At 45.6% G+C, this 25,206-nt stretch overlaps 1 protein-coding gene across 1 annotated transcript in view; it reads left to right on the top strand.

Annotated features, from left to right (window-relative positions):
* Positions 1-10,514: 10,514 nt before the first annotated feature.
* LOC116943347 (uncharacterized) overlaps positions 10,515-25,206 on the top strand; it is a 39,928-nt gene continuing 25,236 nt past the window's right edge. Inside the window, exons 1-9 of the mRNA XM_032956168.2 lie at positions 10,515-11,009; positions 14,915-15,073; positions 17,449-17,729; positions 18,601-18,683; positions 21,181-21,298; positions 23,071-23,182; positions 23,651-23,825; positions 24,394-24,454; positions 24,699-24,834. Of these exons, the coding sequence (XP_032812059.2) occupies positions 14,965-15,073; positions 17,449-17,729; positions 18,601-18,683; positions 21,181-21,298; positions 23,071-23,182; positions 23,651-23,825; positions 24,394-24,454; positions 24,699-24,834 (1,075 nt within the window). The 5' untranslated portion in view covers positions 10,515-11,009; positions 14,915-14,964. The remainder of the gene's footprint in view (positions 11,010-14,914; positions 15,074-17,448; positions 17,730-18,600; positions 18,684-21,180; positions 21,299-23,070; positions 23,183-23,650; positions 23,826-24,393; positions 24,455-24,698; positions 24,835-25,206) is intronic.

Raw genomic sequence — 25,206 nt, 5'->3', positions numbered from 1 at the left:
CGTGAAAGCACCGCGCGCCGTTGGACGACTCAGAGAGGGGCCGCGGCCATTTCGGTCGCGCGCGTGAAGTGGGAAGAGTCGTTGACGCCGCGGGCAGCTAAGGGACCGCGATCATTTGACACCCGGTTTCCATGCGGTGGCGGTAATGCTGCTGTCGCCTGATTATGGCGCCTGTAATTGCTGGCGAAACGTCGTACTCGGAGTGTAAACGTTGTGGTTTTCCTCTCCAACACACCGGTGTTGCTGTACTAGTAACGAATTGGCCACGTTCTGTTTACGTGACAAATCTTACTAGTTGGCTGTGTCGGGTGGTGGCGGGTTTAACCACACACATTTTTATGCGATTTAACACCCAAAAAACCCTGTATTATGGATGATATTGGTCGCGAAAGCCCCTACGCGTTAAGAATGTGGTTGAGAAGTTTCGAATGGACAGATAATGGAAGGAAAGTCTTTGATGGGGATGGTAAAAAGTTTCCTTCCTTGAGTAGTATAACTTGGCATTCGATTGAATGACAGAGGCAAGGGATATCGGTCGTTTGCCATTGAATCTCAGCCACATCTGACTATATCGTGGGTGTCTCTCGGCCAATTGCTCTACAGTAGCACCGCCCGTGAAATTTCGCAGGATCTAACAGACAAATTCAGACCTTGGACTCTTGGAACGAAACAATGCACAGCGGTCGACTTTTTGTACAGAAATCTGGGACGTAGGGTTATGTTCGATACCCAGCGTCCGCCCTGGTTAACACTGCGTGCGAATTGTCCGTACACGTACGTTAGAGACCCCCGTGATGTCATTCGTGAGGGTAAGCTCATCGTGTGCCGCTGTCATGGCCCGAATTTGCCGAATTTGAAACGTTACACCGCAAATTACGCAATTTGAAACTACATATCAATCATCTCCAGACCGTGAAAACTTGGCAGGATCCTCCTGTACGGGAGTCACGAGACTCAGTGGGTAAACATGCGGAATGACAATACAGGGCAAGTAGCACTGAAATGCAACAACAGTGAACACAAGGAAATCACAGAACACGTGAAGTGAAGTTAACTTTTGCAGAAAACCCAACGCAAGGACATTGCCCCTAAATGACAAAATTAAGCTAATTTGCGTGTAATCCACGTCTTCCTTGCTGGAATATCTATCATAATGGATAATCGCCTTGTCATAAAAAGTGTATTGCCCATTTCTTTAAGATGATTTTCCAAACCCTGTCATTTTCTGAGTCCACTATTGCTGCATCACCCCTGGCCGTGGATTACTGATGAGTCCAAGACAATAAATGGATGTCCAATCGCTTCAGACAGGTGACGTCTGAGTTTTGGTGTTGGGCATAATTTGACAAGCTGCATTATTATTGTAATATTTTTTTGTCAGTATGCCCAAATAATGTGTTATAATCATTAATATACATTTTACGTGCTATGAAGTTTATGTGTTCTCAAAAAGGGCCATTGCCCCAACCATATGCTGTAAAAAAATGTCTCCTTTTAAGGCCACATTGTTATTGATTAATGTGTTGAGGTGTTTTGTTGTTATTCGTACTTGTGCCAATGCAGCAGCATCACAAAAATGTGTTTAATAGTGTGAGTACAAGCTAAACACAAAAAGCAGTTCTAAAGACATTAGTTTTCAATTTACATTGAAAAGTGCGTAGCTCCAGCAGCTTCCTAATATCGGAAGGAAGAGCGTTCCAGACGGCCGCAGAAGCACATCTGAAGCGCATGGCTACATGTGACACACGAAGCGTTGCTTGTATAACGTGGCAAGATTAGCAGGATTTCGTGACATATAATTCCATAATAGTGCTAGTTATATTTAATGCCGTAAAAAAATCAATTTTTTTTTACCTTTTCGTAATGATGGTTAATTCCAGTGATTACACTGGTCTACAGCCAAAATGTTACCGAAATAAATGTAGTCCAACTTTACTTGAGAATGAAAATGATGCTTAAAATTGTTGATTGGTATTCTTGTTGATTGGCTCTCGTTTTCAAGATATGCTACTGGGTTAGTATATATGACCCTTGACTTGGGGATGGCGGAGGATAAGTGAGTTATAAAGGGAAAGGATCTCAATTTAAACCAGAAATGACTAAAGTACATCTTTGATTGGATCTATGAATAAATCTATGACTAGGCAAAACAATGAATGTTGCATCATACATTATATTAACTGGATCATTTTAAATTTTGATTTAAAGCTTTCGTGACTGCAGTAATTCATATTCTTAGCTCTTTCGGTAAAGTCACGTTGAAGGGAAACAATAAAAAATTTTTTTTTTAATATGGATCATTTTATTCATAGAAGTCATGGATGATGCAGTCATAACTAGGCTGACATCCCTCTGCTGAACAAATTGCCCTATATCAGCTCTATAAATCATACAGTGTCGTGCTCAATTATTTGTCAGTGTTTGATTTTAAAAAGGGACACATTTCTGTTCAGCCAAAGTGAGCAGAGATGCCTCGTACTTGTGTGAACAAAGCAGATAACTTCTGCTATGTTTGTGGTGAAGTGATTTTTGCATCACAAAAGCGCAGTATAACCACTATGGTTAAGAATGCCTATCACCTTTATTTTGGCTGCAAAATTGGAGATCAGGACAAGATGTGGGCCCCATGCTGCAACACTTGTGCAACAGATCTTCGCCAGTGGTTGAACAGGAAAAGGAAATCTATGCCTTTTGCAGTGCCAATTATTTGGAGAGAGCCAACAGATCATATCAGCAATTGTTACTTCTGCATGGCGCCTCCAGTTGGGAAAGGTGTGTCAAAGAAGAAAGAGTGGACTGTGCATTATCCGAACATTCCATCAGCTAAACGCCCAGTACCCCACGGAGGACTGCCGGTTCCTGATGCACCAGAATAATTCTCACTTGAGTCAGACGAGGAAGCGAATGAAACTTGAAGTCCCGAACCATCAAGGTCACATGACCCAGATTTTATCCCATACCTCATAACACAAGATTAATTGAAAGACCTTGTCAGGGAGTTGTAACTACCCAAGAGTAAGGCAGAGCTGTTGGGCTTCAGACTGTAACAGTGGAATCTCCTGGCAGGTGATGTTAGGGTTTCCATGTTTCATGGCCATTAAAAGGATCTTGTCCCATTCTTCTTCATGGAAGGTGATTTTGTAGCCTGCAACAACATCGCTGGTGTGATGGCAGCCCTCAACATCGTTCATGATCCATATGAGTGGAGACTGTTCATTGATTCATCGAAGATGAGTATTAAAGCTGTTTTGCTGCATAATGGCAATGTTTTACCATCAATTCCAGTTGGTCATGCAGTCCATATGAAGGAAACCTATGACAACATGAAACAATTTTCGAGGCACATAAACTATTACCAACATCAGTGGCAGCTTTGTGGCGATTTGAAGGTTGTTGCTCTTTTGCTTGGTCTAAAGACAGGATACACAAAGTACTGCTGCTGTTTTCTCTGCGAATGGGATAGTCGTGCGAGAGATTCCCACTACATCAAGGTTAGGTTGGCCACTCCGACAGTCATTGGAGCCTGGGAGGAAAAGTGGTCAGCATCCACCACTTGTTGAATCAAGGAAGATTTTGTTACCACCCTCACACATCAAGCTGGTTCTGATGAATAACTTTGTCAAAGCCATGGACAAAACACAAGCGGCTTTCAAGTACCTCCATGGAAAATTTTCAAGGTTAAATGAAGCTAAGATAAAGGAAGGTGTCTTTGTTGGTCCTCATATTCGTGAACTTCAAGATAATGCATTTGACAGTGCACTGCGTGGCAAGGAAGAGACGGCATGGAAAGCCTTCCACTTAGTGGCAACAAATTTTCTTGGAAACAACAAGGCAGACAATTGCAGGGAGTTGGTGGAAAACCTCCCCAAGGCATACACAAGCCTTGGTTGCAAAATGTTACTAAAGATAACATTTTTGCACTCTCATCTAGATTTTTTTTACATCGAACTGCGGAGCAGCGAGCCACGAGTATGGCGAGCGATGTCACCAGGACATTGCAACAATGGAGAAACGCTATCAGGGTGAATGGAGCCCATCAATGCTTGCAGACTATTGCTGGATAGTTACAAGATATGCTCAATTTCATTAATACAAGAGACAAGCCAAGAAGCGCCGAGTAGACCCTGAATAAGGACTAAACTATGTACTTATATAGACATAATTGTTTTTTGCCTTTTGTTTCATGATACATTTTATGTATACAACCCTCTTGCTGATTTTTTAAGTGTTACACGAACCGGACAGGTGACATGTTATCATATAAAGCAACCATAAACACATGAAAATACCTAGGTTTACAATTTATGAGTAAAACTATACTATCTACACAATATACATAGACGTAAAATGTAAATACTTAAATATTTTGGGAATAGTGGCCAATCAGTTGTTTCAATTGCCATATTTGAATTCAGCACATCAAAATCCATAATAAACAGCACGTAACACCTTTGAAGCAGACGACGTCTAAAAAATTATAGACCAGTGTTATTATTATGAATGTAAAAAATATATGTCCGTTTTGTTTCTTATTAAAACAAATGTCCAAACGGATGATTCAATATCCATTGGATTTTCTTTAAGTGGCAGGGGAGCGACCCTTCAAAATGGAAGGTTGTAACAACTTCATGATTCCATAACAGACAAGTGAGAAGTCCTCAGTTAATGTAGGTGTAACACCCCCGTGCATTGTTTCCTTTATCTTATGAAGGCACTGGTTTTACCAATACATTTCAGGAACCATCAATTAAAATAATGTTATTTCAATCACAGAAAGTTGAATCTCCCGTGGATCTTTTTCACGCAAACAAGGCCAAGTGCGACCCTTAAACTTCACAAATGAAAGTTGGAGTAACGAACAAACGGTTGGAGACCAAATGACGACAAAACTAATTCCAGTAGTAATGGTATCGTGGGTTTATAACCTGACACATCCGTTTGTTAGAGGCCTCCAGCCTTTGAAGTTTAATGATAAAACATGTATTACACATATTTCACGAATCAGCTTTGTGTACGCCGAACACAGTGAACTCTACTCTTGAATCGTTTGTATCAGACACAATACCGTGCTCTGAAAGTAATCATAATACGGTACACTATTTATAACCACGAACAAATTAAAGATGGTCATCAGCGACAGTTGTTGGAGCAATAAAGAAATAGTGTTTTGGGAACAAACTCCGTCTATTGCTGATCCTACGAATGGCTTACTTCACGGACAAAGTGCAAATACACAGTCTTTTGAGAATGTGAAACCCAAAATTGTTCTGTCAAATGTAAGAAGTGAGAATATCTCCCTCCCTCAGAAGTTAGCATCATGAATTGAGTGCCATTAAGGGAAATCAGAATACATCACCTGAGTATCGCATTTTGAAGAAAAAAAAGCAAATGGTATCACAGTGACAATTCAGATGGTTAAATTATCTGTAATATTATGCTCTTTGTTTACGTCCAATGTTTATTATAATGCTATATTTCAGGTCTGTGCTCAACTGCAAACATGATTCCCCCCTACAGTGCTTCTGTAGCGTCGGAAATACATATGCACACACCGCCCTATGCTCACTTACCTGCAGTTATAGGCAGGGGTCTGTAGGGGATGCCAACCTGTACAAGGGGATAGAGAGAGAGAGAGCCGGACCATAGAGAGACTGGGTTCCCCTCCCCGACCCCAGGTGAGGGGCTGGGGGGGCCTTTCCAGAGCCCCCTGGAAGGTTCCAGAAAGGAGGCGGTACCGGGGGTGGAGAGTCCCTGGGACATGTATAAGAGGCGGCTCTCAGGTCGGCTCGAGGCAGTGCTACGAAGATGAAGACCAGCTAGGCTAGGACCCTGGGACCCCGGGACCCGACGTCCTTGTAAGGGCCGGGGCCGAGCGTGGACCAGTGGTCAGGCCCCGTACCTTGGCTGGGTCGGGTCAGCCGAGCCTCCCTAGCAAGGACCCTGGGACTTTGGGACCCGACGTCCTTGTAAGGGCCGGGGCCGAGCACGGACCAGCCGACGGGACCCGCACCTTGGCTAGGTCTGGTCAGTCAGTCTCCCCTAGGTCCCCCTTAGCCGGAGGGCTCTGAGTTAATCCCAGTGATAGGGCACGTTAGCCCGGAGGCTGTACTTCCCTAGAGAGCGGGGGTAAGGGCAGTTGTATTGCCTTGTTATAAATAAATGTGCTGCCTCTAAAGTTACGTCCCAAGTCTCCTGGAACCCACTTGGCAGACGTGCACAAGCACAAATAACAAAACAACTCAGCACATTGGTCAATAACACTTCGTTAAAAAGAAAAATGGGAAACATTTCAGTCAATGGCTATTCTTCGCAGTCCATAGGCTTGAAAAGTAAAGTGGATAAGAATTGGAGACAGCACCGGGGCCTGATAAGAATTTCACAATAAAATGTTTCCTGATTGTGGCGAAATGGTGTTTGGTCACGATTTGCACTATTCATATAAAACTAATTTTTCTAATTCAACGGGAAAAGGTTTGAACATTTCCCACCCTGTTGAAAACCCTGCAAATGGTGTGACCCGTTTGAGAAATTACCCGGGTGAAAGTCATGGACATGGCATGCCCCGAATAGCGTAATCATTCAAGTGGAGAGGAGGGAGAAAGACTGAAGCCAGACCAGACTGGATTGAATCGGAGCTACCACGTGGGAGAGAGGCGCATGGCCATCTCTTAAAAAAAAACAGATTGATATAAATGGCCCCAAGGACTGACCAGCCACATCGCGTGGAGCTGCAAGCAGTGAGAGGCTGCGTGGAGGTGGATGCGTGTGTCACTCGGCTGAGGTCAACCCCCCAGGCCGTTCACCCCCCCCCCCAGCCGCCCCTGCTATTGTTGGGAAGAAAGCCACTTCGTCTTCTTTCGTATGGCTGCTGATTTAGATGGCAAAGCAACAACTACAATTTCACATTCAGGTGGTCAAGCCAGACACAGGCGGCAGAAGCAACGGAGTGGCATCGCTGCGATGCCTCCTTCGTATTTGTGGATAGGGCATTGCGCCGCTATACGTTGCACGCTCTATTCTGGATGACCACCGTCGCACACATTTGTGCATCAGGTATCCGCATCTTGCCATGGTTTGTGCCGATGCGGTTTAGGGTGGAAGCAGGAGCTTGGTGGAAGATCAAACTCAGGGATCTTCTTGCATTGGGTCTTTCCACAAGGTGGTGTTTGTGATTGATTTTGAAGAACTCTGGAACTATGCTTGCCACTGGAACCCCTGCTTTTGTTCACACGCAGTGCAACATGTTATTTATGTAGTTACATGTTATTTATGTAGTTTATTGTTAGAAAATTCGGTGACAGTCCCTATGATCGCTGTTACACTGCATTTATGGCTTTATTTTGGTGATTTTGAAAACGTTTTTTTTGTTTTGGCCATGTTTTTGTTTATTGTAGTACGGAGTTAGACTGATGGCCTTAATCTTAGTTGTCTTGTGGTTGTTGTTGTTGTTTGACTTGCATCCCACTGGGATTTTTGCACACAGCGTTGGTGTACCGTGCTATTTCAGGAATATTTTGATGTTTTTTTTCCTGGATTTTCTGTTTGCACGGTCACATAGTCACTTTAAGATGTTTTTCTTGTTCATGTTTTTGGTTGTTGCGGTTGCACCCGATTTAAGAGCCGAATGGCTCACAGGGCTATGCCAAATAAATGGAAAATAACATTCCTATCCTGCCTTCGCACCCTTCATAGGGTCTGCTGCGTTTTACAGTGTGAGACGGGGGCTTCAGGCTGACCAATGAGTCGTGTTGATGCATTGCTGTGTGGGGAGGCGTTGCGAGTAAACGGGATGGTTGGTGCCTTGTTTGGGATAGACTAAGTTGATTAATGTGTGTGTGTGATTGTGCTCTGGGTTTGATTTGAGTTGTCTCGTGGTACGCAAATATATGGGAGATGCTCCTGATCCCACGTGCACCTCGCCCACATGAAAGACAGAGATCATCCGTGTATTCTTCGACTCCATAATATAGTTTTTTTGGGTTAGATCGCGTAAATATAAATGTGTCGTTAAACCCGCCACCACTCGACACAGCCACCACCCGATGTGCTTGCTGTACTGGTAACGAATTGGCACGTTCTGTTTACGTGACAAATTTTACTAATTGGCTGTGTTGGGTGGTGGCGGGTTTAACGAGACATCTATTTTGACGTGATCTAACCCAAAAAAAACCTATATTATGGATATTGGTCGCGAAGGCCTAGGTGTTAAACTAGTCTTAAACTGTTGGAGCAAATGCTGTTAGCGAGCACCTATGAAGGCCGGAACAGTACACAATGTGGTCGGTGGCCAGCACCACCCCCGACCGCCTTTGTCTCCCTCGTAGTAATGTTATACATCGCACCAGGTACTCATTTGAGGCTGAGTCGACCTAGGGGAGGCCCAAGACTGGTTCAGATAATCGTCACTGGTGTTGGCCATGAGCTACAATCGAACTGGGGTTGCCAGGTTTGTATCGCAGTGCATTAACCACTACACTACCGCTCCCCTACACTACCCTAGTCACGATGTTTTACACACCCTATCAGGTACTCATTTAAGGCTGAGTCGATCTGTGGGATGCCCATGACCGGTTTAGATATTTCACTGCAATCCGTACAGCTACGTGACACCGATTAACAGTTTTTGCATCATCAGCTGAGTGTGGTGCATTTCCTGGGGTCAGCTAAGGGCCGTCCATAAATGACGTCACGCACCTAGGGGGAGGGGGGGTCAGACATTTGTGACGATGTGTGGCGAGGGGGGGGGTGAGAAATGTGACGTCACATCAAAATGCGCAACTATCAAAAAATATAGACAACACGTTCTACTTAATTAAATAGACTTTTTAATAAATGTTTTCTCCTACATCAGAGTTTAAAGCGATTTGAAGAATGTTTTATTTTCAAAATGGAAATATGGTTTTGTGGGGGGGGGGGGGCAGAGCTTTGTGACGTCATATTTGAGGGGGGAGGGTCTGACTTTTTGTGATGTCGTGTGACGAAGGGGGGGGGGGTCAAACATCGTCCAAAATCGGGTGACGTCATTTATGGACGTCCCCTTATCGTTTCAAAAGGATTGGAAAAGCTCTCCGAATAAATGTATTTAGGTCACAAGAACGTCTTGGTCGAAACAGTACAGGATAACGCCGACGGACAATGTTTGGCTTGAGGCACGTTTCCCTCCCTGCGTACCGTCTGGTAAATCCAGAGCGTGACGGATGAACGGACATGCGAATCACATGCGAAGTGTGTGTGTGTGTCTCGTGGCACAGCAGGGGGCACAGGTGGTGCATCAGCCAGTCATCTCAGTCATCTCAGTCGACCCGTGGCACCTGCTGGGTCTGCCCCGTGACCTCCTGCCAGCTGGGCGTTCGACACTTCACTTGGTAGCCTCAAGGTGCACGTGGCCTGGCACAAGCGTCGTGGTGACGTCACCGCCACTTAGTGGCGAATGGCGATTGTTGTTGTTGTCTCGTTGTGTATGTTGAGCTTGCTTCGCGCCGTGCGAGGGAGGGACACAAACATCCATATCCATACGTGTCGGGAATATTTTGGCCGGTTTTTTTTCCATGGATTTTCTGTTTGCACAGTCAACACACAGTCACTTTAAGATGTTTTTCTTGTTCGTGTTTTTGTTTGTTGTGGTTGCACCCGATTCAAGAGCCGAATGGCTCACAGGACTATACCAAAATAAACTGAAACTGAACTGTCTCTAAGAAGCCACATCTATTTGTGATGTGGGTGTTTCTTAGTGGCATATGAACAATAATGGTGTAGAAAGTTCAGTCTTCCAACCCTAAACCATTATAACTCTTTGGTCGCCCTCCATGTGCTATGAAGAAAGGACATTGGGGGGGGGGCGACGCAACGTCGCCTGCTCTACATTTGTTTTATTTTAAGGCGTTGCCATTGTTTGATGCGTCGAGAGCTCATTGCGCTTTGGCAACTGCCACCGCAGACAAGCACAGGCAGTCCCCGACTTACGACGGGGTCGCCGTAACGCATCGTAAGTCGGGGACTACCTGCGCTTTGAGACATCACGAAACCCATCAGAACGACTGCGTCCCACAGCCTTCGGGGCTGTTGCACCGCGGTTGCGCAAGCGAACAGCGTGGCCAGCTGGCGCTGGACAGGACGGGTAACACAAAGTACAAAGCCACCCCCCCACCCCGCATAGCCTGTAACAGACTATTACAAACTGGTTGCGCAAGCGCTGTTAGCGAGCCCCTATGAAGGGCCGGCACGGCACACGGGGAGGAGGGGGGGGGGTGTCCAACACCACGCCCGGCCGCCTTTGTCTCCCGAGCAGCGATGTTTTAAACACCGCGCCAGGTACTTATTTGAGGCCGAGTAGACCTAGGGGAGACCCAGGACCGGTTCGAGTAATCGTCACCGGTGTTGGTGGCCGTGAGCGTGAATCGAACTCGGGTCGCCGGGCTCGAAACGCAGCGTAGCGCTAACCGCTGCACCACCGCTCCCCCCCCCCACTACTGCACCAGTGGCAGGAGGAGTGTGAACACTCCATCCGTCACCCCACGTGCCCACCCACTCTGTGACTCACGTTACCGCCCCAGCACCCCGTGTCACCACCCCCCCTTCTACGCCCCAACACGCGGATTGTGTCTCTACCCCTTACCCCAGTCCCCGTGGGCCGGGAGCTGGGGACAGAGAACGAGAGAGAGACAGGGGGGGCAGGGTCGGGGAGAGAAGGGGAGAGACGGGAGAGAGAGAGAGAGACAGAGAGTCGGGAGAGAAAGGAAGGGAGGAGCAGCAGGAGGAGGAGAGGAACGAGAGGGACAGCGTGGGGAGAGAAAGGGGGAGAAGCAGGCGGAGAAGAGAGAGAGAGGGACACACAAAAAGAAAAATAAGATAAGAAAAAATAATAAAAAATAGAAAGCGAGAGAGAGGGACCCTGCGTTTTGGTGGAGGCGTGGAGAGAAGAAGGGCAGCTGCATCAGAGGACGGTTACAGCGCGGGGACACGTGACCACGTTTGCTTACACACCTGAGTTGCAGGTGTGTCGACCACAGGTGTGTTATTGGTGTGTAAACGCGTGAATTGCGGTGTGCAGGTGTGAACGTGTGTGTGTGTGTGCCAGTTACCAATGGTGTTACAGATGGGAATGTGTGTGTGTGTGTGCAAGCGTACTGATGTGTTGTCGTTTACAGGTGTATTGAGGTGTGTGCTGTATTTGCTACAGGTGTGCACAGGTTGGGTGTATGTTGGCCTTCAACAGGTGCTACTCGCTAACAGCACTTGCCCCTCCTACAGTCTGCCAACGCTATACGGGGAGTGGGTCTCTGTATATATGACCACGTGTGTTTATTTACGTGGGTACAGATGAGAAACACCGTGATATTGAAACGCTGAACCCGGGGGCCTCCATCCCATCGCCTAAAATCACCCGATGATTGATCTGAGCCGGATCCTGGACCTCCCCTAAGTCGACTCGGCCTTGAACGAGCACCTTGGTGCCGTGTGGAGGCGTGAATTCGTGTCGGTGCTCGCTAACAGCATTTTGCCCCCTTCGGGCTCTATGGGAGACATTTATCTTTGGTGCGATGATGCTCGTTGTAATTGCTGGCGAAACGTCGTACTCGAATTGTGAATGTTGCGGGTTTACTCTCCAACGCACCGTGTGTGCTGTACTTGTCACGAATTGGCGACGTTTTGTTTGCGTGGCAAACCTTTACTAAGTGGCTGTGTCCGGTGGTTATCGGGTTTAATGACACAGTGATGTTTACGTGATCTAAACCCAAACGCCTCTACTGTGGATAATATGGGATCGCGAAAGCCGACTACGACTTTCGTGTTAAGCGATACGATGTGAGAACAGTAGGTGCAGCAGTACAGTATATAGGCGTGTGCAGGTAAGCATGGTGTCAAGGTGAGCACGTGTGTACTCACCTCGGTGAATATCGGTGAACACAGTTGTGTTAAGGTGTGTGTGTATAGGCGAGTACAAGGGTGTACCTGCCTTCAAAGTGTGTATAGGTGTACGTTTCAGCACAGGTGTATACAGGTGAGTATAGGGCAAGCACTGTTTGTGCAGAGAATATCGTTGCGTGGATGTGTACAACTGACAACAGGATACGTGTACAGATGAGAATAGGTGGCATTGGGATTTATAGTTTCGTGTGTATGGGTATATACACGCACGTGAACAAACGTGAAAATTTGGTGTGTGCAGACTAGCATGTGCCAGTGTACAAGTGTTCATGAGCGTATGTGATGTACAGGTGCAGTATGGTTGTGCATATGAACACAGATATACAGGCCAGGCAGATGTGTGCGCGCAGCTGCGTATGCGTTACACAGGTGTGCACAGGTGTATGTATGTTGAACTTCTTCAGCACCGTACGTAGAAAAACCACGCTAATCGGAGGTGTGCACGTGAGTGTAAGCGTGTGCATACAGGTAAACACTGGGTCAGTAATTACACGTGTGTACCTGTGTGCATATATAAACACAGTGCTTACAGGTGAACACAAATGAACGGAGGTGTGTGCATGTGATTACAGGTGAATACGCAGTGCTTACATTGCAAAGAATTGCAGGGAAGCAAAGGTGAAGCCCCACCCAGCGGCGGGAGTGATAATTGTGAAACTTCTGAGGGTCTTCGACATGGCAGGCAACCTGTAATGAGTTGCAGTATATGTACGGTTTACATACAGCCGGTTTATACATATGTAATGGTTTCAACCGAGTCGCAGACGTAGACTTGGAGGCAACACATTTATTCAGTTCCAACACATGGGGTAACTTCCCCTTAACAGAATAACAACCTAAGGTGGTGACCACCAGGCTAAATACACTAGTTACTACACTAGTTACTTACACTAGTTACAACGTGACTGGTGTAGTTAGCCTGGTGGTGACCACCAGGCTAACTACACTAGTTACCACGTGACTGGTGTAGTTAACCTGGTGGTGACCACCAGGTTAACTACACTAGTTACCACGTGACTGGTGTAGCTAGCCTGGTGGTGACCACCAGGCTAGCTACACTAGTTACCACGTGACTGGTGTAGTTAACCTGGTTGTGACCACCAGGCTAACTACACTAGTTACCACGTGACTGGTGTAGTTAACCTGGTGGTGACCACCAGGTTAACTACACTAGTTACCACGTGACTGGTGTAGCTAGCCTGGTGGTGACCACCAGGCTAGCTACACTAGTTACCACGTGACTGGTGTAGTTAACCTGGTTGTGACCACCAGGCTAACTACACTAGTTACCACGTGACTGGTGTAGTTAACCTGGTGGTGACCACCAGGCTAACTACACTAGTTACCACGTGACTGGTGTAGTTAACCTAGTGGTGACCACCAGGCTAGCTACACTAGTTACCACGTGACTGGTGTAGTTAACCTGGTGGTGACCACCAGGCTAACTACACTAGTTACCACGTGACTGGTGTAGTTAACCTGGTGGTGACCACCAGGCTAGCTACACCAGTCACGTGGTGTATCCGGCGATGTCACTCCACCGCACGCCGTGCCCCTCTATGGCCGGTACTGCACCCACAGCCTGTTGACATCCAGCGATGTCACTACACATACATTGACATACATTTATATAGAGTGCGGAATACCTAACGTGGGTAGATTCTAAAGTGTAAAGGTTGTTGAAAACATAACATGCAGTAAGTGTACATTGTGCAGTTTTATTTTCTAAAGAATATAAAAAAATTAAAAGAAAATAAACAAATATTAAATGTTTTACATGTTCACTCAAAATAACCAAAGTGAGTCTCAAATCCCATTTTATCAGGAGATTCCTACTCAATTTTGGAATATTTGGCCAATTAGTGTTTTTGCACATGCGAGGAAACCGGGGTATCTGGAGAAAATGCACACGAGGGGGTAACACTTAAAGCTCCGCACAGATGGGTTAAATAAACCATTCGACGTACAGCTTTTTGAATCACCACTCCCCAGGCTTTGGTAGTTTCACATGTCACTGTGATCTACCACATCAGAATGTGCTCAGTAGTCATGGAACATTGGTCCAATGGTTCCAACCACTTGCCAACTTACGATGGCATATTTACCGTGCGGTGGCATCAACGGCATTGACCATGAGAATAGGGGTTCCCCTTTTTTACGGCAACAAAACAGGTGTTAAGATGTTAAAACACCAAACTTAAACCTTTTACAATGAATCATGTCTGCATTAACCACAACCACAATACGTGTGGTCAGAATGCAAACAAAAAACGTACTCTGATAATACATGCATTGTCTTTGAAACTGATTGGTCCACACCAGAGACAGCTTTTTTTTAGCCTAGTCTCAAAACGCCAAAAGGCGTACAGCACAAAGACAATGCACTATCAGAGTAATGAGGGCTCAGGGTGAGTATCTACATAATGGGACCTCCTTTGCCAGTACCAAAATATGAGAATAGGTTTTCCCCTTTTTTCTCACAACAAAACAGGTGTTAAGATATTCTTAGTTTTTTCGGTAAAGTCACGTTGAAAGGAAACAACATTTATTTTATTATTTTGTTGTTTCCCTTCAACGTGACTTTACCGAAAAAACTAAGAATATGAATTACTGCAGTCACGAAAGCTTTAAATCAAAATTTAGGTGTTAAGATGTTAAAACACCAAACTGAAACCTTTTACAAGGAATCATGTCTGACCACAAGTATTGTGGTTAATGCTGGTATGACTCCTTGTAAAAGGTTTCCGTTTGGTGTTTTAACATCTTAACACCTGTTTTGTTGCCAGAAAAAAGGGGAAAACCTATTCTCATATTTTGGTACTGGCAAAGGAGGTCCCATGATGGCATTGACCATGATGATGACCTCTTTACCTTGACCTTCATGAATAATTAAACAGGCCTGCTGATTGAAATACCATATACAGATTCATGAAATGTAGCAAATCGTTGTCAAGCAGTAAGAGCTGCATATGTCTTTGGTTCACAGGGTGGCTTTGTGGCGGTATTGTGACAATTCAGAGAAGTTCGGTTGGAAGCATGGCCCAGCAGAAGATCATCTACACTCTGCCCACCGTGCGGTTCATCTCCGTCACCAACCTCTGCTACTTTATTGATGGCTTGACCGCAGTTCTGCTGTGGATCCTGGGTGATATATTTATTTTAAAAATCTGAATGGAATGCCCCCTAGCGCCGAGCCTATTTGTCCAGTTATGACTAGTTTTCAGCACAACCTGCTTATTTATAGAGCGCCTACTGTCATGATTACTAAAATATGACGTTGCGCAACATACGAGTCACGTTATAGTCATGCAGAACCGGCGGTGACACAGTTGGCAGAGCGATCTGAAAGGTTGCGAGTTCACATCTTGATTTGGATTCAACTCAGCCCATAACACCGGTAGAATTAATAAAATGAATGGTAATTATTTTACAATAATTAACAGTTTTTTTTGTTAATCCACTGACTGGTTGAAGGCCTGCCCTCCACTGTGACGGCCATGGATAATGATTGACCATACTTCACCCAGCTGGTACGTATAGGTGCCCAAGACCGATTCAGATTTAACTCGCCACTGATGTTAGCCAAGTCCCGGAATAAACTCAGGCTGCCAGTTTCAAAGTGCAATTCATGAACCACTGCACCACTACTCCACCCATGATTAGACTCGGTATCAGAAATGGTATTTTAAAAATCGTCACTTGCTAACCACCACTCGCCCGACCTTGCCTAGATACCTGTCCAGTGAAGATGCTGGATAGATTGCAAAACGCATTCATTGAAAATGTAGACAAAAGATGATGTTCTGTATTGTATGCCCTGCTGCAATAGCCTCTGCTGCATGCCACGTTAGCCCACTGCCTATAGCAACCTGTCATGCTTCGTGGTCACCCATTCAAGTAATTATCTAGGCTCAATCCTCCTCATCGTCCAAGATCTGTCGTGATTGGATGTGTTTGAGTGATTTGGTCGAAGGCAAAATACAAAATAAAAACGTGTAGATATGTTTCCTGGCCTTGATCAGATAATTTATTATGGAGGTTTCATTGAGTTGGTATCTGTCCCCATCAATTGCACAATCCTTTTCTGCACATGCAAACAGGTCTTGGCACAGGACCGTGGCTCTGGACAGTTCTGGCACAGGTCCCAGCACAGCCAAGGATCAGGAGACGTTCAACGTGGCACGGAAACACGGGACACATTGACCACCTCCCAGTCCAGAAACGGTCAAATTTAGACCATGGGTCAGAAACAAAAATAACAAGAAGTGACATTTTTTTTCGAATTCGGTAACAGCTCAATGTTTAAAGAGCTGCAATGCACATGAACAAGATACGGTCCTTAATACATAACGTCACGAAGCAATACTTTAAAGAGCCGCATGTAGTTCCGCAGCTGCAGGTTGTCGATCCCTGAATTAGATTATGTGCAGTCCACTGATTACTTAAAATGATATCAAGTAATCAGGGCCTCTTGCCCTTTTCCCTCGTCTTCCCCCCACCCCCTTTAAAAAAATACCATGTACCCGATCGTCGCCCCCACGTGAATAGTTCAGTGAAGCCAACCACCTTACCTTTTCACTCCACCGAGGGACCTGGCCTTGGGCTTGTCGTTCAAGGAATATCTGTACCCTCCCTCCCCATCGCTTGCCCTCTGTACCAGGCTCTTGTTTAATTGTAGAAACAAATATGAATCAAGGCTCAATTTCAATCGAGTCTGGATCAGTGACTTGGAAAGTGTTTCCGCACCCAGCACACAACATCCTTCATACCTCTCACAATGGTTATGGCCACTAGTCACATTATAATAAAACATTTAATTTATCCTGGAGAAATCCGATGAACTATGAAGTTATTTTTCACAGATCTCCAGGAGGGGCGAGTCATAAAGTTACGATAAACAATAAAAAACGCCAGACGTGCGCAACGTTTAGGAAATGTAAGCAAATCACTAAAAATAAATGTACTAAAACTAAATGCCTACTCCAGTCTGCCAGTGACCACAAAAAAATCAAAATCACTTTAGAGAGGTTGACACTGTGCAAGTGAGTTGTTTGAGGGCTATCCGAGCTATCGACTGTACGCCACATGTACTCTTCACACTGGTTTTGCACCGCAGGTCAAATTGACTTGTTCTTAAAACCCAGCGATAAGGATGGAAAAATGTTTCCGTGAAGTTTTTTTTTAAACAATGTTAAGGCGAAAACATTGGCAGGAAACGCTGTCGAGAAACTCTCTTGAGCAGCTTGTACATAGTGACATGATCGATGACTGCATCACACGATCGATGCATCATGCTCACAGAGTATCCTGATTTACCAAAAGTGAATGTTTTTGAGACCGATTCTCAAAGTAGAAACTCCTGGGCCTCTCGGGGTAAAACAACGCCTTTTCTTTGCTTCTACAAACGCAGAAACATCTGCCATTCATTAACATTTTTACCGCAATGATATTTCGATTCATTCTCAAGAGTATCACTTCCCAGCAGAGTCAACTGTAACTGTGCTGTGGGGTCGTTAACAGGAGGTCCCGACCACTACTTGGAGAATGACATCCTGCACTGGTCGTTCGCGACGTCCACTTTCGACATGGCGGGGCTGTCAGCCTTGAAGACATGCCTTCTCATCGGCCTGTTTATGGCGCTTGAGCATGCGGCGCTGAAGCAGTTGGATCAGCCCGATGATCTGACGTCGGCGCGGCGAAGAAAGACCCTTCAAGTTGTTTGTGGGTTCCTGGCCTTGATGTGGCTCTCCTACACGGTGGCTAAGGGAGCAGTCGTTCTAAAAAGTGGCAGCTACAAGCACGTGAGTAAAAGCCTGCTTTCGTAGGTGCACTGCTGCCCTGAGGTGGCCCGGGTGGCTCAGGCGTAAGGCTCTAAAATGTCTGGGAGGCTCAACCAGGACACATGATGTGTGCTCGCAGCCCTGCCCAATTTTGACATAGTCGCACCAACTCAACCATCATAATAATAAACTCAGTTTTCTATAGCACAATTTGCACAAGGCCTCAAAGCGCTTAATAAAAACTGAAAACTTAACACCATCAATAACACTACTTTGTGTGACCTTAGAAGAAAAAGTGTATCATAGGTGACGTTTCAGGCAATCGCCCTTCTTCTTAGCACATATATTAGTCCCAACTAGCAATTGGCCTCTAGGATTGCAGTGATATTGTTACAGACGAAACGATTTGATATGAAATTTCACAAAATGATCGTTATCACAAAATCAGTTTCCCATAAATTTGTCGTTGTGTTTCGCTGTTTTTGTTGTATTGTTTTTGTGCTTTGCTATACAGTTCTTCAAGTATGAATGAGGATTATTTTTAAAGATTTTCAACTGCAGTTCACTCAATAATCCAGCCATGAGTCTTGCTAACAGTTTAAAAGCCTTTGTGACTAACTTAAAAAGAGCGTTTCTCAACTTTTTAAAACATTTACATATTTACCTGTTTCAATTTTTTTTTTAAATCTGCTGTGAAGAGGTGCCATTGCCGCAGAACACCACTTACATATATATTTTTTCTTTAATGTCACAGTGTTTATGATGAATGTGTAGAATTTGTATTGTTAATTGTGCTTGTGCACTACTGCCAATGCAGCAGCAGCACCACCAAATCATTTGTATAAATATTAGTATGACTGAACTGGCCGATGTGTTTTATTTTTATTTTCAGATGCCTCTGACATTCCACATTATGCTCATCAGTTCCTTTGCGTTCAGCTTATTTGAGTTTGTCCTGAACATTCTTTGCCACAGGTGAGACAGTCAGACATCTAATCTTCAAAGCCAATGATATTTGCAATCAATAGCCAAGAGGGCATCCAGTTATTTCATCAATCTATAGGACAATTTGACTCGGGCCAGCTTTAATGTAGAAACAAAAAAAAGGCTGTTGCCATTCTTGCAAAACTTAAAATAGCAGACAAATAATATCTTCGTTGTTGATTTTTGGGGGTCATGCCAAAACGTTTGTCTAGTACGGGCAAGTGGATTATAATAAAGCGAGTCCTCTATTTCCCATGCTCATTTATGTTGTTTCACGATAACATCAGCCAACGAATTAGGGGATGTAATTTGATTTAAAAATGCATCGATTCACTTAAATGTTTTGATGTTGTTGAAAATTTTCAAGAACGCACTACTGTAGCTTGGGCAGTTTACATCGCCATACTGTACTGTACTACCCTCTCTAAATGCAATCTCCACTGCCATCTCTGGTGAGTACTCTGTACTGTATTCAATTATTTTATTTAGGGACCGTACTTATAACGAAACGATGTATAACGGGGAATTTTCTTACCATTAATATAATGGGAAATGTGGGGGAGGGGATCGGGACAGCGTAAACATTGCCTCTGTGCTGCAAAGTTGCGGGCAATTTCTCCCATAAGAAACCACGGAATAAGGTAGGTATAGAGACGGTAACCTCGGGAAATGTTGTGCTTCATACCTAGCAACCAAAATATATACCGTACCTGTAATATACTATACAACACATAATGTACACATTAAAACTAATTCTGAGTTCAAGGACCTTTAAACAGCATTTATACTTACGGTACTACGCTTTACCACTGCCATTTTAACATCGAGCGTAATGCGAGTGCTGTTTTTGTATCATACTCACCACCTGCACTGTCACCTTCAATGTGCACTACGCTTGTTGTTCGTTGTTGAAGGGTTGAATCGATATTTTGCGCTAAAGTCCAAGCCGATTACAATGAGCGCTCACTACGCACAACGTGAGAGAACATGATGGGACTGAGAAGCAGCAGACAGGATGCTGGGGATAGATCCTTAAATGGCGGTGCATTGCACGAAATAAAGTTTGTACGTTTTCTATACTAAGCTGAACTGAGTCGAAACGACGTAACGACGTATGTGCGGGGAAATCTTACGTTGGGTCCCTCAAAAAGTCAGCGACGTGAGTGCGTAACAACGGATATCGCGGACCCCTTGTATAACGTCTTTTTGAGTATCTTTTCTCTCTTCTTAGCACTTATTTAATATTGTTTCTGTAATTTGTAACAAATAATTATCCAAAGGAACGTATTCTAAATTTACATCATTAAGTCAATGGTAAACTAGGTTTCAACTTATGGTGTTTTGCCGAATGCCGCATGTTCCAGCGATGCATCTCCAATGTAAATATAGAACTTACCATAATAATATTGGAGTTATCGTGATAATCAGGTCAGTGGGAATCATTGCAGAGCCATTCACAGCACTGCCGCAATATGGAAAAATATTGTACGATCCATGGTCATTATATCATCCATTGCATTTTTATTAGACTAACGTGATAGATTTTTTATCATTTAATTGCCCTTAAATATTAAATTTCCCGTCCATATATCTACAAAATAATCATGATTAACGTTCACAACAATAGTAAAAAAACCTATATATATTTTTCCCATTTGATTAGTACTCAGATTAATTCACTGCATAATTATTCTATGACAATAATTTCCATAGTTAATTTGATTTCTTAATAAATTCTCGTGTAACTGATACCGTCTGCGTTACATATATCCCGGGCGGTAAAGTTTTCATAATTAGAATACTCTTAGCTGGCTTAAGTTTAGTGAATAGCATTCAAAGGGCTTGAGTGATCTTTCATTACACTGGAAGTACAGGCAAGCAGAAAGAAAAAAATTCAAAGTTAAGGAAAACTGATATCGCTATTGGAGCACGAGGTCAGTCACTCGGTGCAATCTAACTGTCTTGTATATCGTCTATTTACGGAGTGTTGAATCACATGTACAGCACTTTTTGATCTTTCAATAAAAGGTGCAGTGTAACTATACATTATTACAATCGTCATATCGTGACATTTTTTCATGGTTTCATGAAAATTGACATTTCGGTAACCCGAATAGCAACAACACAGACTGATATTTAGTCAGATCAGGCTAGCTCTGATCTGACTAAATATTCTTCAAATTAAGTTTTGAATGGGAGAGGCAGTCAGAGTACCGAAAGACAACTCATCACGCATACCAGGGGATGTCGCTCGGAGATCCACACAGAGACAGATTCACCAATCCACTTGCTGCACTGATAACATCTGGCTCCCTTGCAGTCAAGTGGATTTGGGAGATTCACAAATCTGTGTGATCCCCCAACCATTGCATCCAAAGTGCCGGGTCACAGCAGGTGCGCACCACTACATCCGGCTTTGTTTGCGAATGTTTATCTTATTTTATGAATTGGCTGTTATCGGGTAAAAGTTGTCAATGATTCTTCGCAGATTCCTGAACAAGCTGGAATTGCTCAGAATTATTCACAAGGTGGAGGACACACAGGAGGAGGAAGATAAGAGGAAAAAGAACGTTGGTATCTGCAGGGTTCTGTCTCTGGCCAAAGAGGTTTGTGATGATGAACCTACCAAACATCCCAGTTTGGGCAAGACAGTCCCTGTGGTTTCTGAAAGGCTGTTCCGGTCTGCCCATGAAGAATTTGCAAAAATCGTGCGTGACTCCTGATGCAGGCAAAGGGCAGAGCTACCTGTGTAGTGGGAAGGGCTGGCGGAGGAGTGGGAGGTCGAGGGATGGCTCCCTATTGGTCAACCATGTGTTGTATGCTTATGATCTGGTGATGCTGCTCACTCAGAGGAGGAGTTGGGGGCACTGCTGCAGAACCTGGAGTGTGGCACTAAGAGGTGGGGTCTTACCATCAGTCCCACCAAAACTAAGCACCTGCCTGGGTATTTTATGCCACCAACCACTCCACCCCTCAGCTCCGTATTGGTGATGGAGCAGTAGTGGAGAGAGTGGAGAGTTTCTGTTGCACACTCGAAATGAAGGACGTTGGCAGGTGCTCCAAATCGAGGGCAAACACATTTATTGTGGTAATCTGTAAAATGCAACAGCACGTGTATCACACACAGCAATTTCCAACCGAGTCGCCATTAACCACGTGACTGGTGAACAGGTCAGGCTACTCAATAACCCTGCCAGCCACCTACAGGCCCGACTCAGTATTGCATGCTGGTGTACACGTGCATTGTACTGCACGGCATAAGGACCTTCACAAAACTACACTTTACTCCATTGCTGCACGAGGAAATAATTAAAAGAGTGGTCCATTGCCAATATGCCACATTTCCCATACCTGGTCAGTGTGCTTATGTCCAGCTCCGGTTTGACAGCAGAGGTCTCACTCTGAATCAGTCGGGTGGCATTATCTTTTCATTGGCTGCGTAATGCTGTGGGGAAGCAACCTGGTCTGTCGCTCTGCACGAAGCTTCATGTCTTCTCGGCCACAGTCATGGCCTCCCTTCTCTATACTTGTGAAACGTGGACCCCTCTAATGTAACATCTGTGCTGGTTACAATCATTCAGGCTGGCCTGCCTACAATCCATCCTGGGTTTAACCAGGCTGTATTGTGTGAGGAGCTCACAAATCCTTGAAATATCTGCAAACATACCCATCAGTAAGATACTATCGCAGGCAAAGCTGCATTGGCTGGGTCATGTAGCCTGCATGCCCAGCCACCGAATGCCCAAGCAGCTTTTGTTTGGCCGCATAAAGGGGGCTAAGCGGGCGCGGCACGGGCTAGAGAAGAGATGGAGTGACGTGATACAGGAGGACGTGGAGCTGAGTGGACTTGCCGATGACTAGTACCAGCGGTGTCAAGATCGGCCTCTATGGAGGAGGCTCGTGAAAGACGCTACTGGGTAATTGGAGGCATTCGCCCTCCAGCAACAATGGAGGGCAGAGGAGCAACGTTCAGAGCAATGAGTGGAGCACCTGGCGGCTAAAATACAGAAAGTTGGCACAGTAGGGGTACCGCCGGTGCATCTACCAGTAATCTCAGTCGGCCAACCCATGGCAGCTGGGTCTCTTCCGAGACCTCCTGTAAGCGAGCCTTCGACACTTCACGTGGCCTCAAAGTGCACCTGGCCTGGCACAGTCGCCATTGTGATGTCACTGTCACTTAGTGGTGAATGGTGGGTATTGGTATTGGAGTGGGTGGGGGGTGGGGCTCGTGACCCCCATCTGCTATGTTCCTCTGTAACCCCTGTCTAATATGTTGCTGGATGGCCCCTGTCTGCTTAGTTGCTCTGTGACCTCTGTCTGCTACGGTGCTCTGTGCAATATTGCTGTGTGGCCTGCTGTCTCCGGGTGTGTCTGACAGGAGACCGGTATTGTGGTCCTGGGAATGATAGCCCTCCTAGGCTCCAGTGGCACTCAAATGGTTTCCCCAGTCTTTTTTGGCAAGGTCATCGATGCTGCCAGGAACTCCATGAGTGAGTGACACCTCTGTACCCGTGTACCCACACCGCTGACGAGACTAGGAAAGTTGTAAACAGTCACATCTTGTAAACAAGGCAGCCTTGCAGAACGGCTTTCGACGTTTTTCCCTCCTCGTTGATGAAAAAAAAAACGAGCGGAACTTGATGGGAAGTCGAACCGTGGTCATCCGATGGGGAGGTTGACCAACTGTCAAACGAATGGGAAGTTTCTGTTACTGACTCACAAAAAGTGATGAGGGTCACCGCATTGCTCACTTACGCAGGGAGGCACTTTGAATCTCAGCTGTTGGGCATTGTCGGACATTGTAGATTAAACAACACGCAAAGGAAGTGCAGCATTGCGTGCACAAAATAGCTCTCGGCCGTATCCAGATGACCAGCTCAAACGAACTGAAAGTGTGACCTTGACATTGTGCTTGTGACTGCTTGTGTTACGTGCGCTTTCCTCTACTCGCCTGCCAGACGAGCTGAACGAAGCCATCTTCATCCTCTTCGGCATCTACGTGGGTGGGGCTCTCTGCTCATTTGTGCGTTCGTACCTCTTCACATTCGCCGGCCAGCGGATGGTGGCGCGCCTGCGTACGCGGCTGTTCGAGGCCGTCATGGCCCAGGAGGTGGCCTTCTTTGATGAGAACAGGTGACAGGCCAATGCTGGGAGTTGTCAGCCTGGAACTTCACGCTTCTCACCCACAGCCATAAATGCGACCACATCAACCCAATCCTCAGATCCCTTCGTTGGCTTCCAGTTTAGCTAAAATATCGCCCTTTCAGAATCTGCGTTGTCTTGTCGTCTCCTACGTTTACCATCTCCATCTTGATTTTCTCCTCTCCCCGTGCCTTCTGCTTCAGCAAGGTCTTCTTTTAAAACCCACAGTTGAAGCCACTTCATAGGGTGGTCACTCCTTCTCCGCTGCTGCTCTTGAATCTGAAATTCTCTCCCATAGGCAGTCTGGCATTCACGATCTTTCTCTTCTCCACCTATGACTCATCCATTACGCCAGTCGTCTCATATCATACGCTTCTCCTGGCTTTCTCCCTCATCCTATAATTCTCCTCTTTCTAGTGCTTGTGCTTCCTTCACTGCTGTACTATGTCTCAAGATGCGATTGGCTTTGGATACTGTGTAAGTTGGATACCTTACTGTGTTATGTTCGATGCCCATAAAGCATCTCAGGAGTTCCGTCCATGTGCTGTCACTGCCACAGAACCGGCGAGATCACCAACCGCCTCTCCAACGACACCCAAGTGATACAGAACGCCGTCACAGTACGTTCACAGCCACACACAGAGCACCTCTGCGAGTGGTCCATGAACACGTGCAGTCCTTGTTGTCACGCTCTGATTCCTGCAATGATGGACTCGGTGTGGCGCTATGATTCCTGCCGCGATGGACTCTGCGTGATGCTGTTATTCCTGGAATGATGGACTCGGTGTGACACCCTGATTCCTGCCGTGATGGACTCGGTGTGACGCCAAGATGGGCTTGGTGTGACACTGTGTATCCCTGCAGGTGAACATCTCCATGCTGGTGCGGTACGCGGTGCAGATCCTGGGCTCACTCGTCGTGATGTTTGTGCTGAGCCCCGCGCTCTGCGGGGTCCTCATTGCATCCGTGCCCTTCGTTGCCATCGGAGCCGTGCAGTACGGTGAGTTCAGCCACGCAATTATTTCGGCAAATTTATGCCGTAACGCCCTCCGCCACTCGACATACAGCCTTCCCCGAGCCGTGGGTTGGTGGACTACCCTACGGTCCAGAGGGCTCCGTCATTGGTTGTTCTTGCGAGTTATCACACACCGAGACCTGTCCAAGCACCCATGTAAACAATCAAAGTTGTTCTCCTTCGGCCTCGGCCTCACCTTCTTGGGACTAAGCCTTGAATTACCATGCTTGACATAGCCAAGCATTTTTATTTGTTTGGCTCTGTCGGTGGTGGAGTGTTTGTGATTCAAGCAGGTTTTCACATGCGGTGAGTTGATGGTCTCAGCCAGGTCACCAATGGCAGCACATATAAACTGTC

This window comes from Petromyzon marinus, chromosome 17, assembly GCF_048934315.1.
Source record: "Petromyzon marinus isolate PM22_M1 ecotype Great Lakes invasive population chromosome 17, UKy_Petmar_22M1.pri1.0, whole genome shotgun sequence".
NCBI lineage: Eukaryota > Metazoa > Chordata > Hyperoartia > Petromyzontiformes > Petromyzontidae > Petromyzon > Petromyzon marinus.
This window is presented reverse-complemented; position numbering and strand designations above follow the sequence as displayed.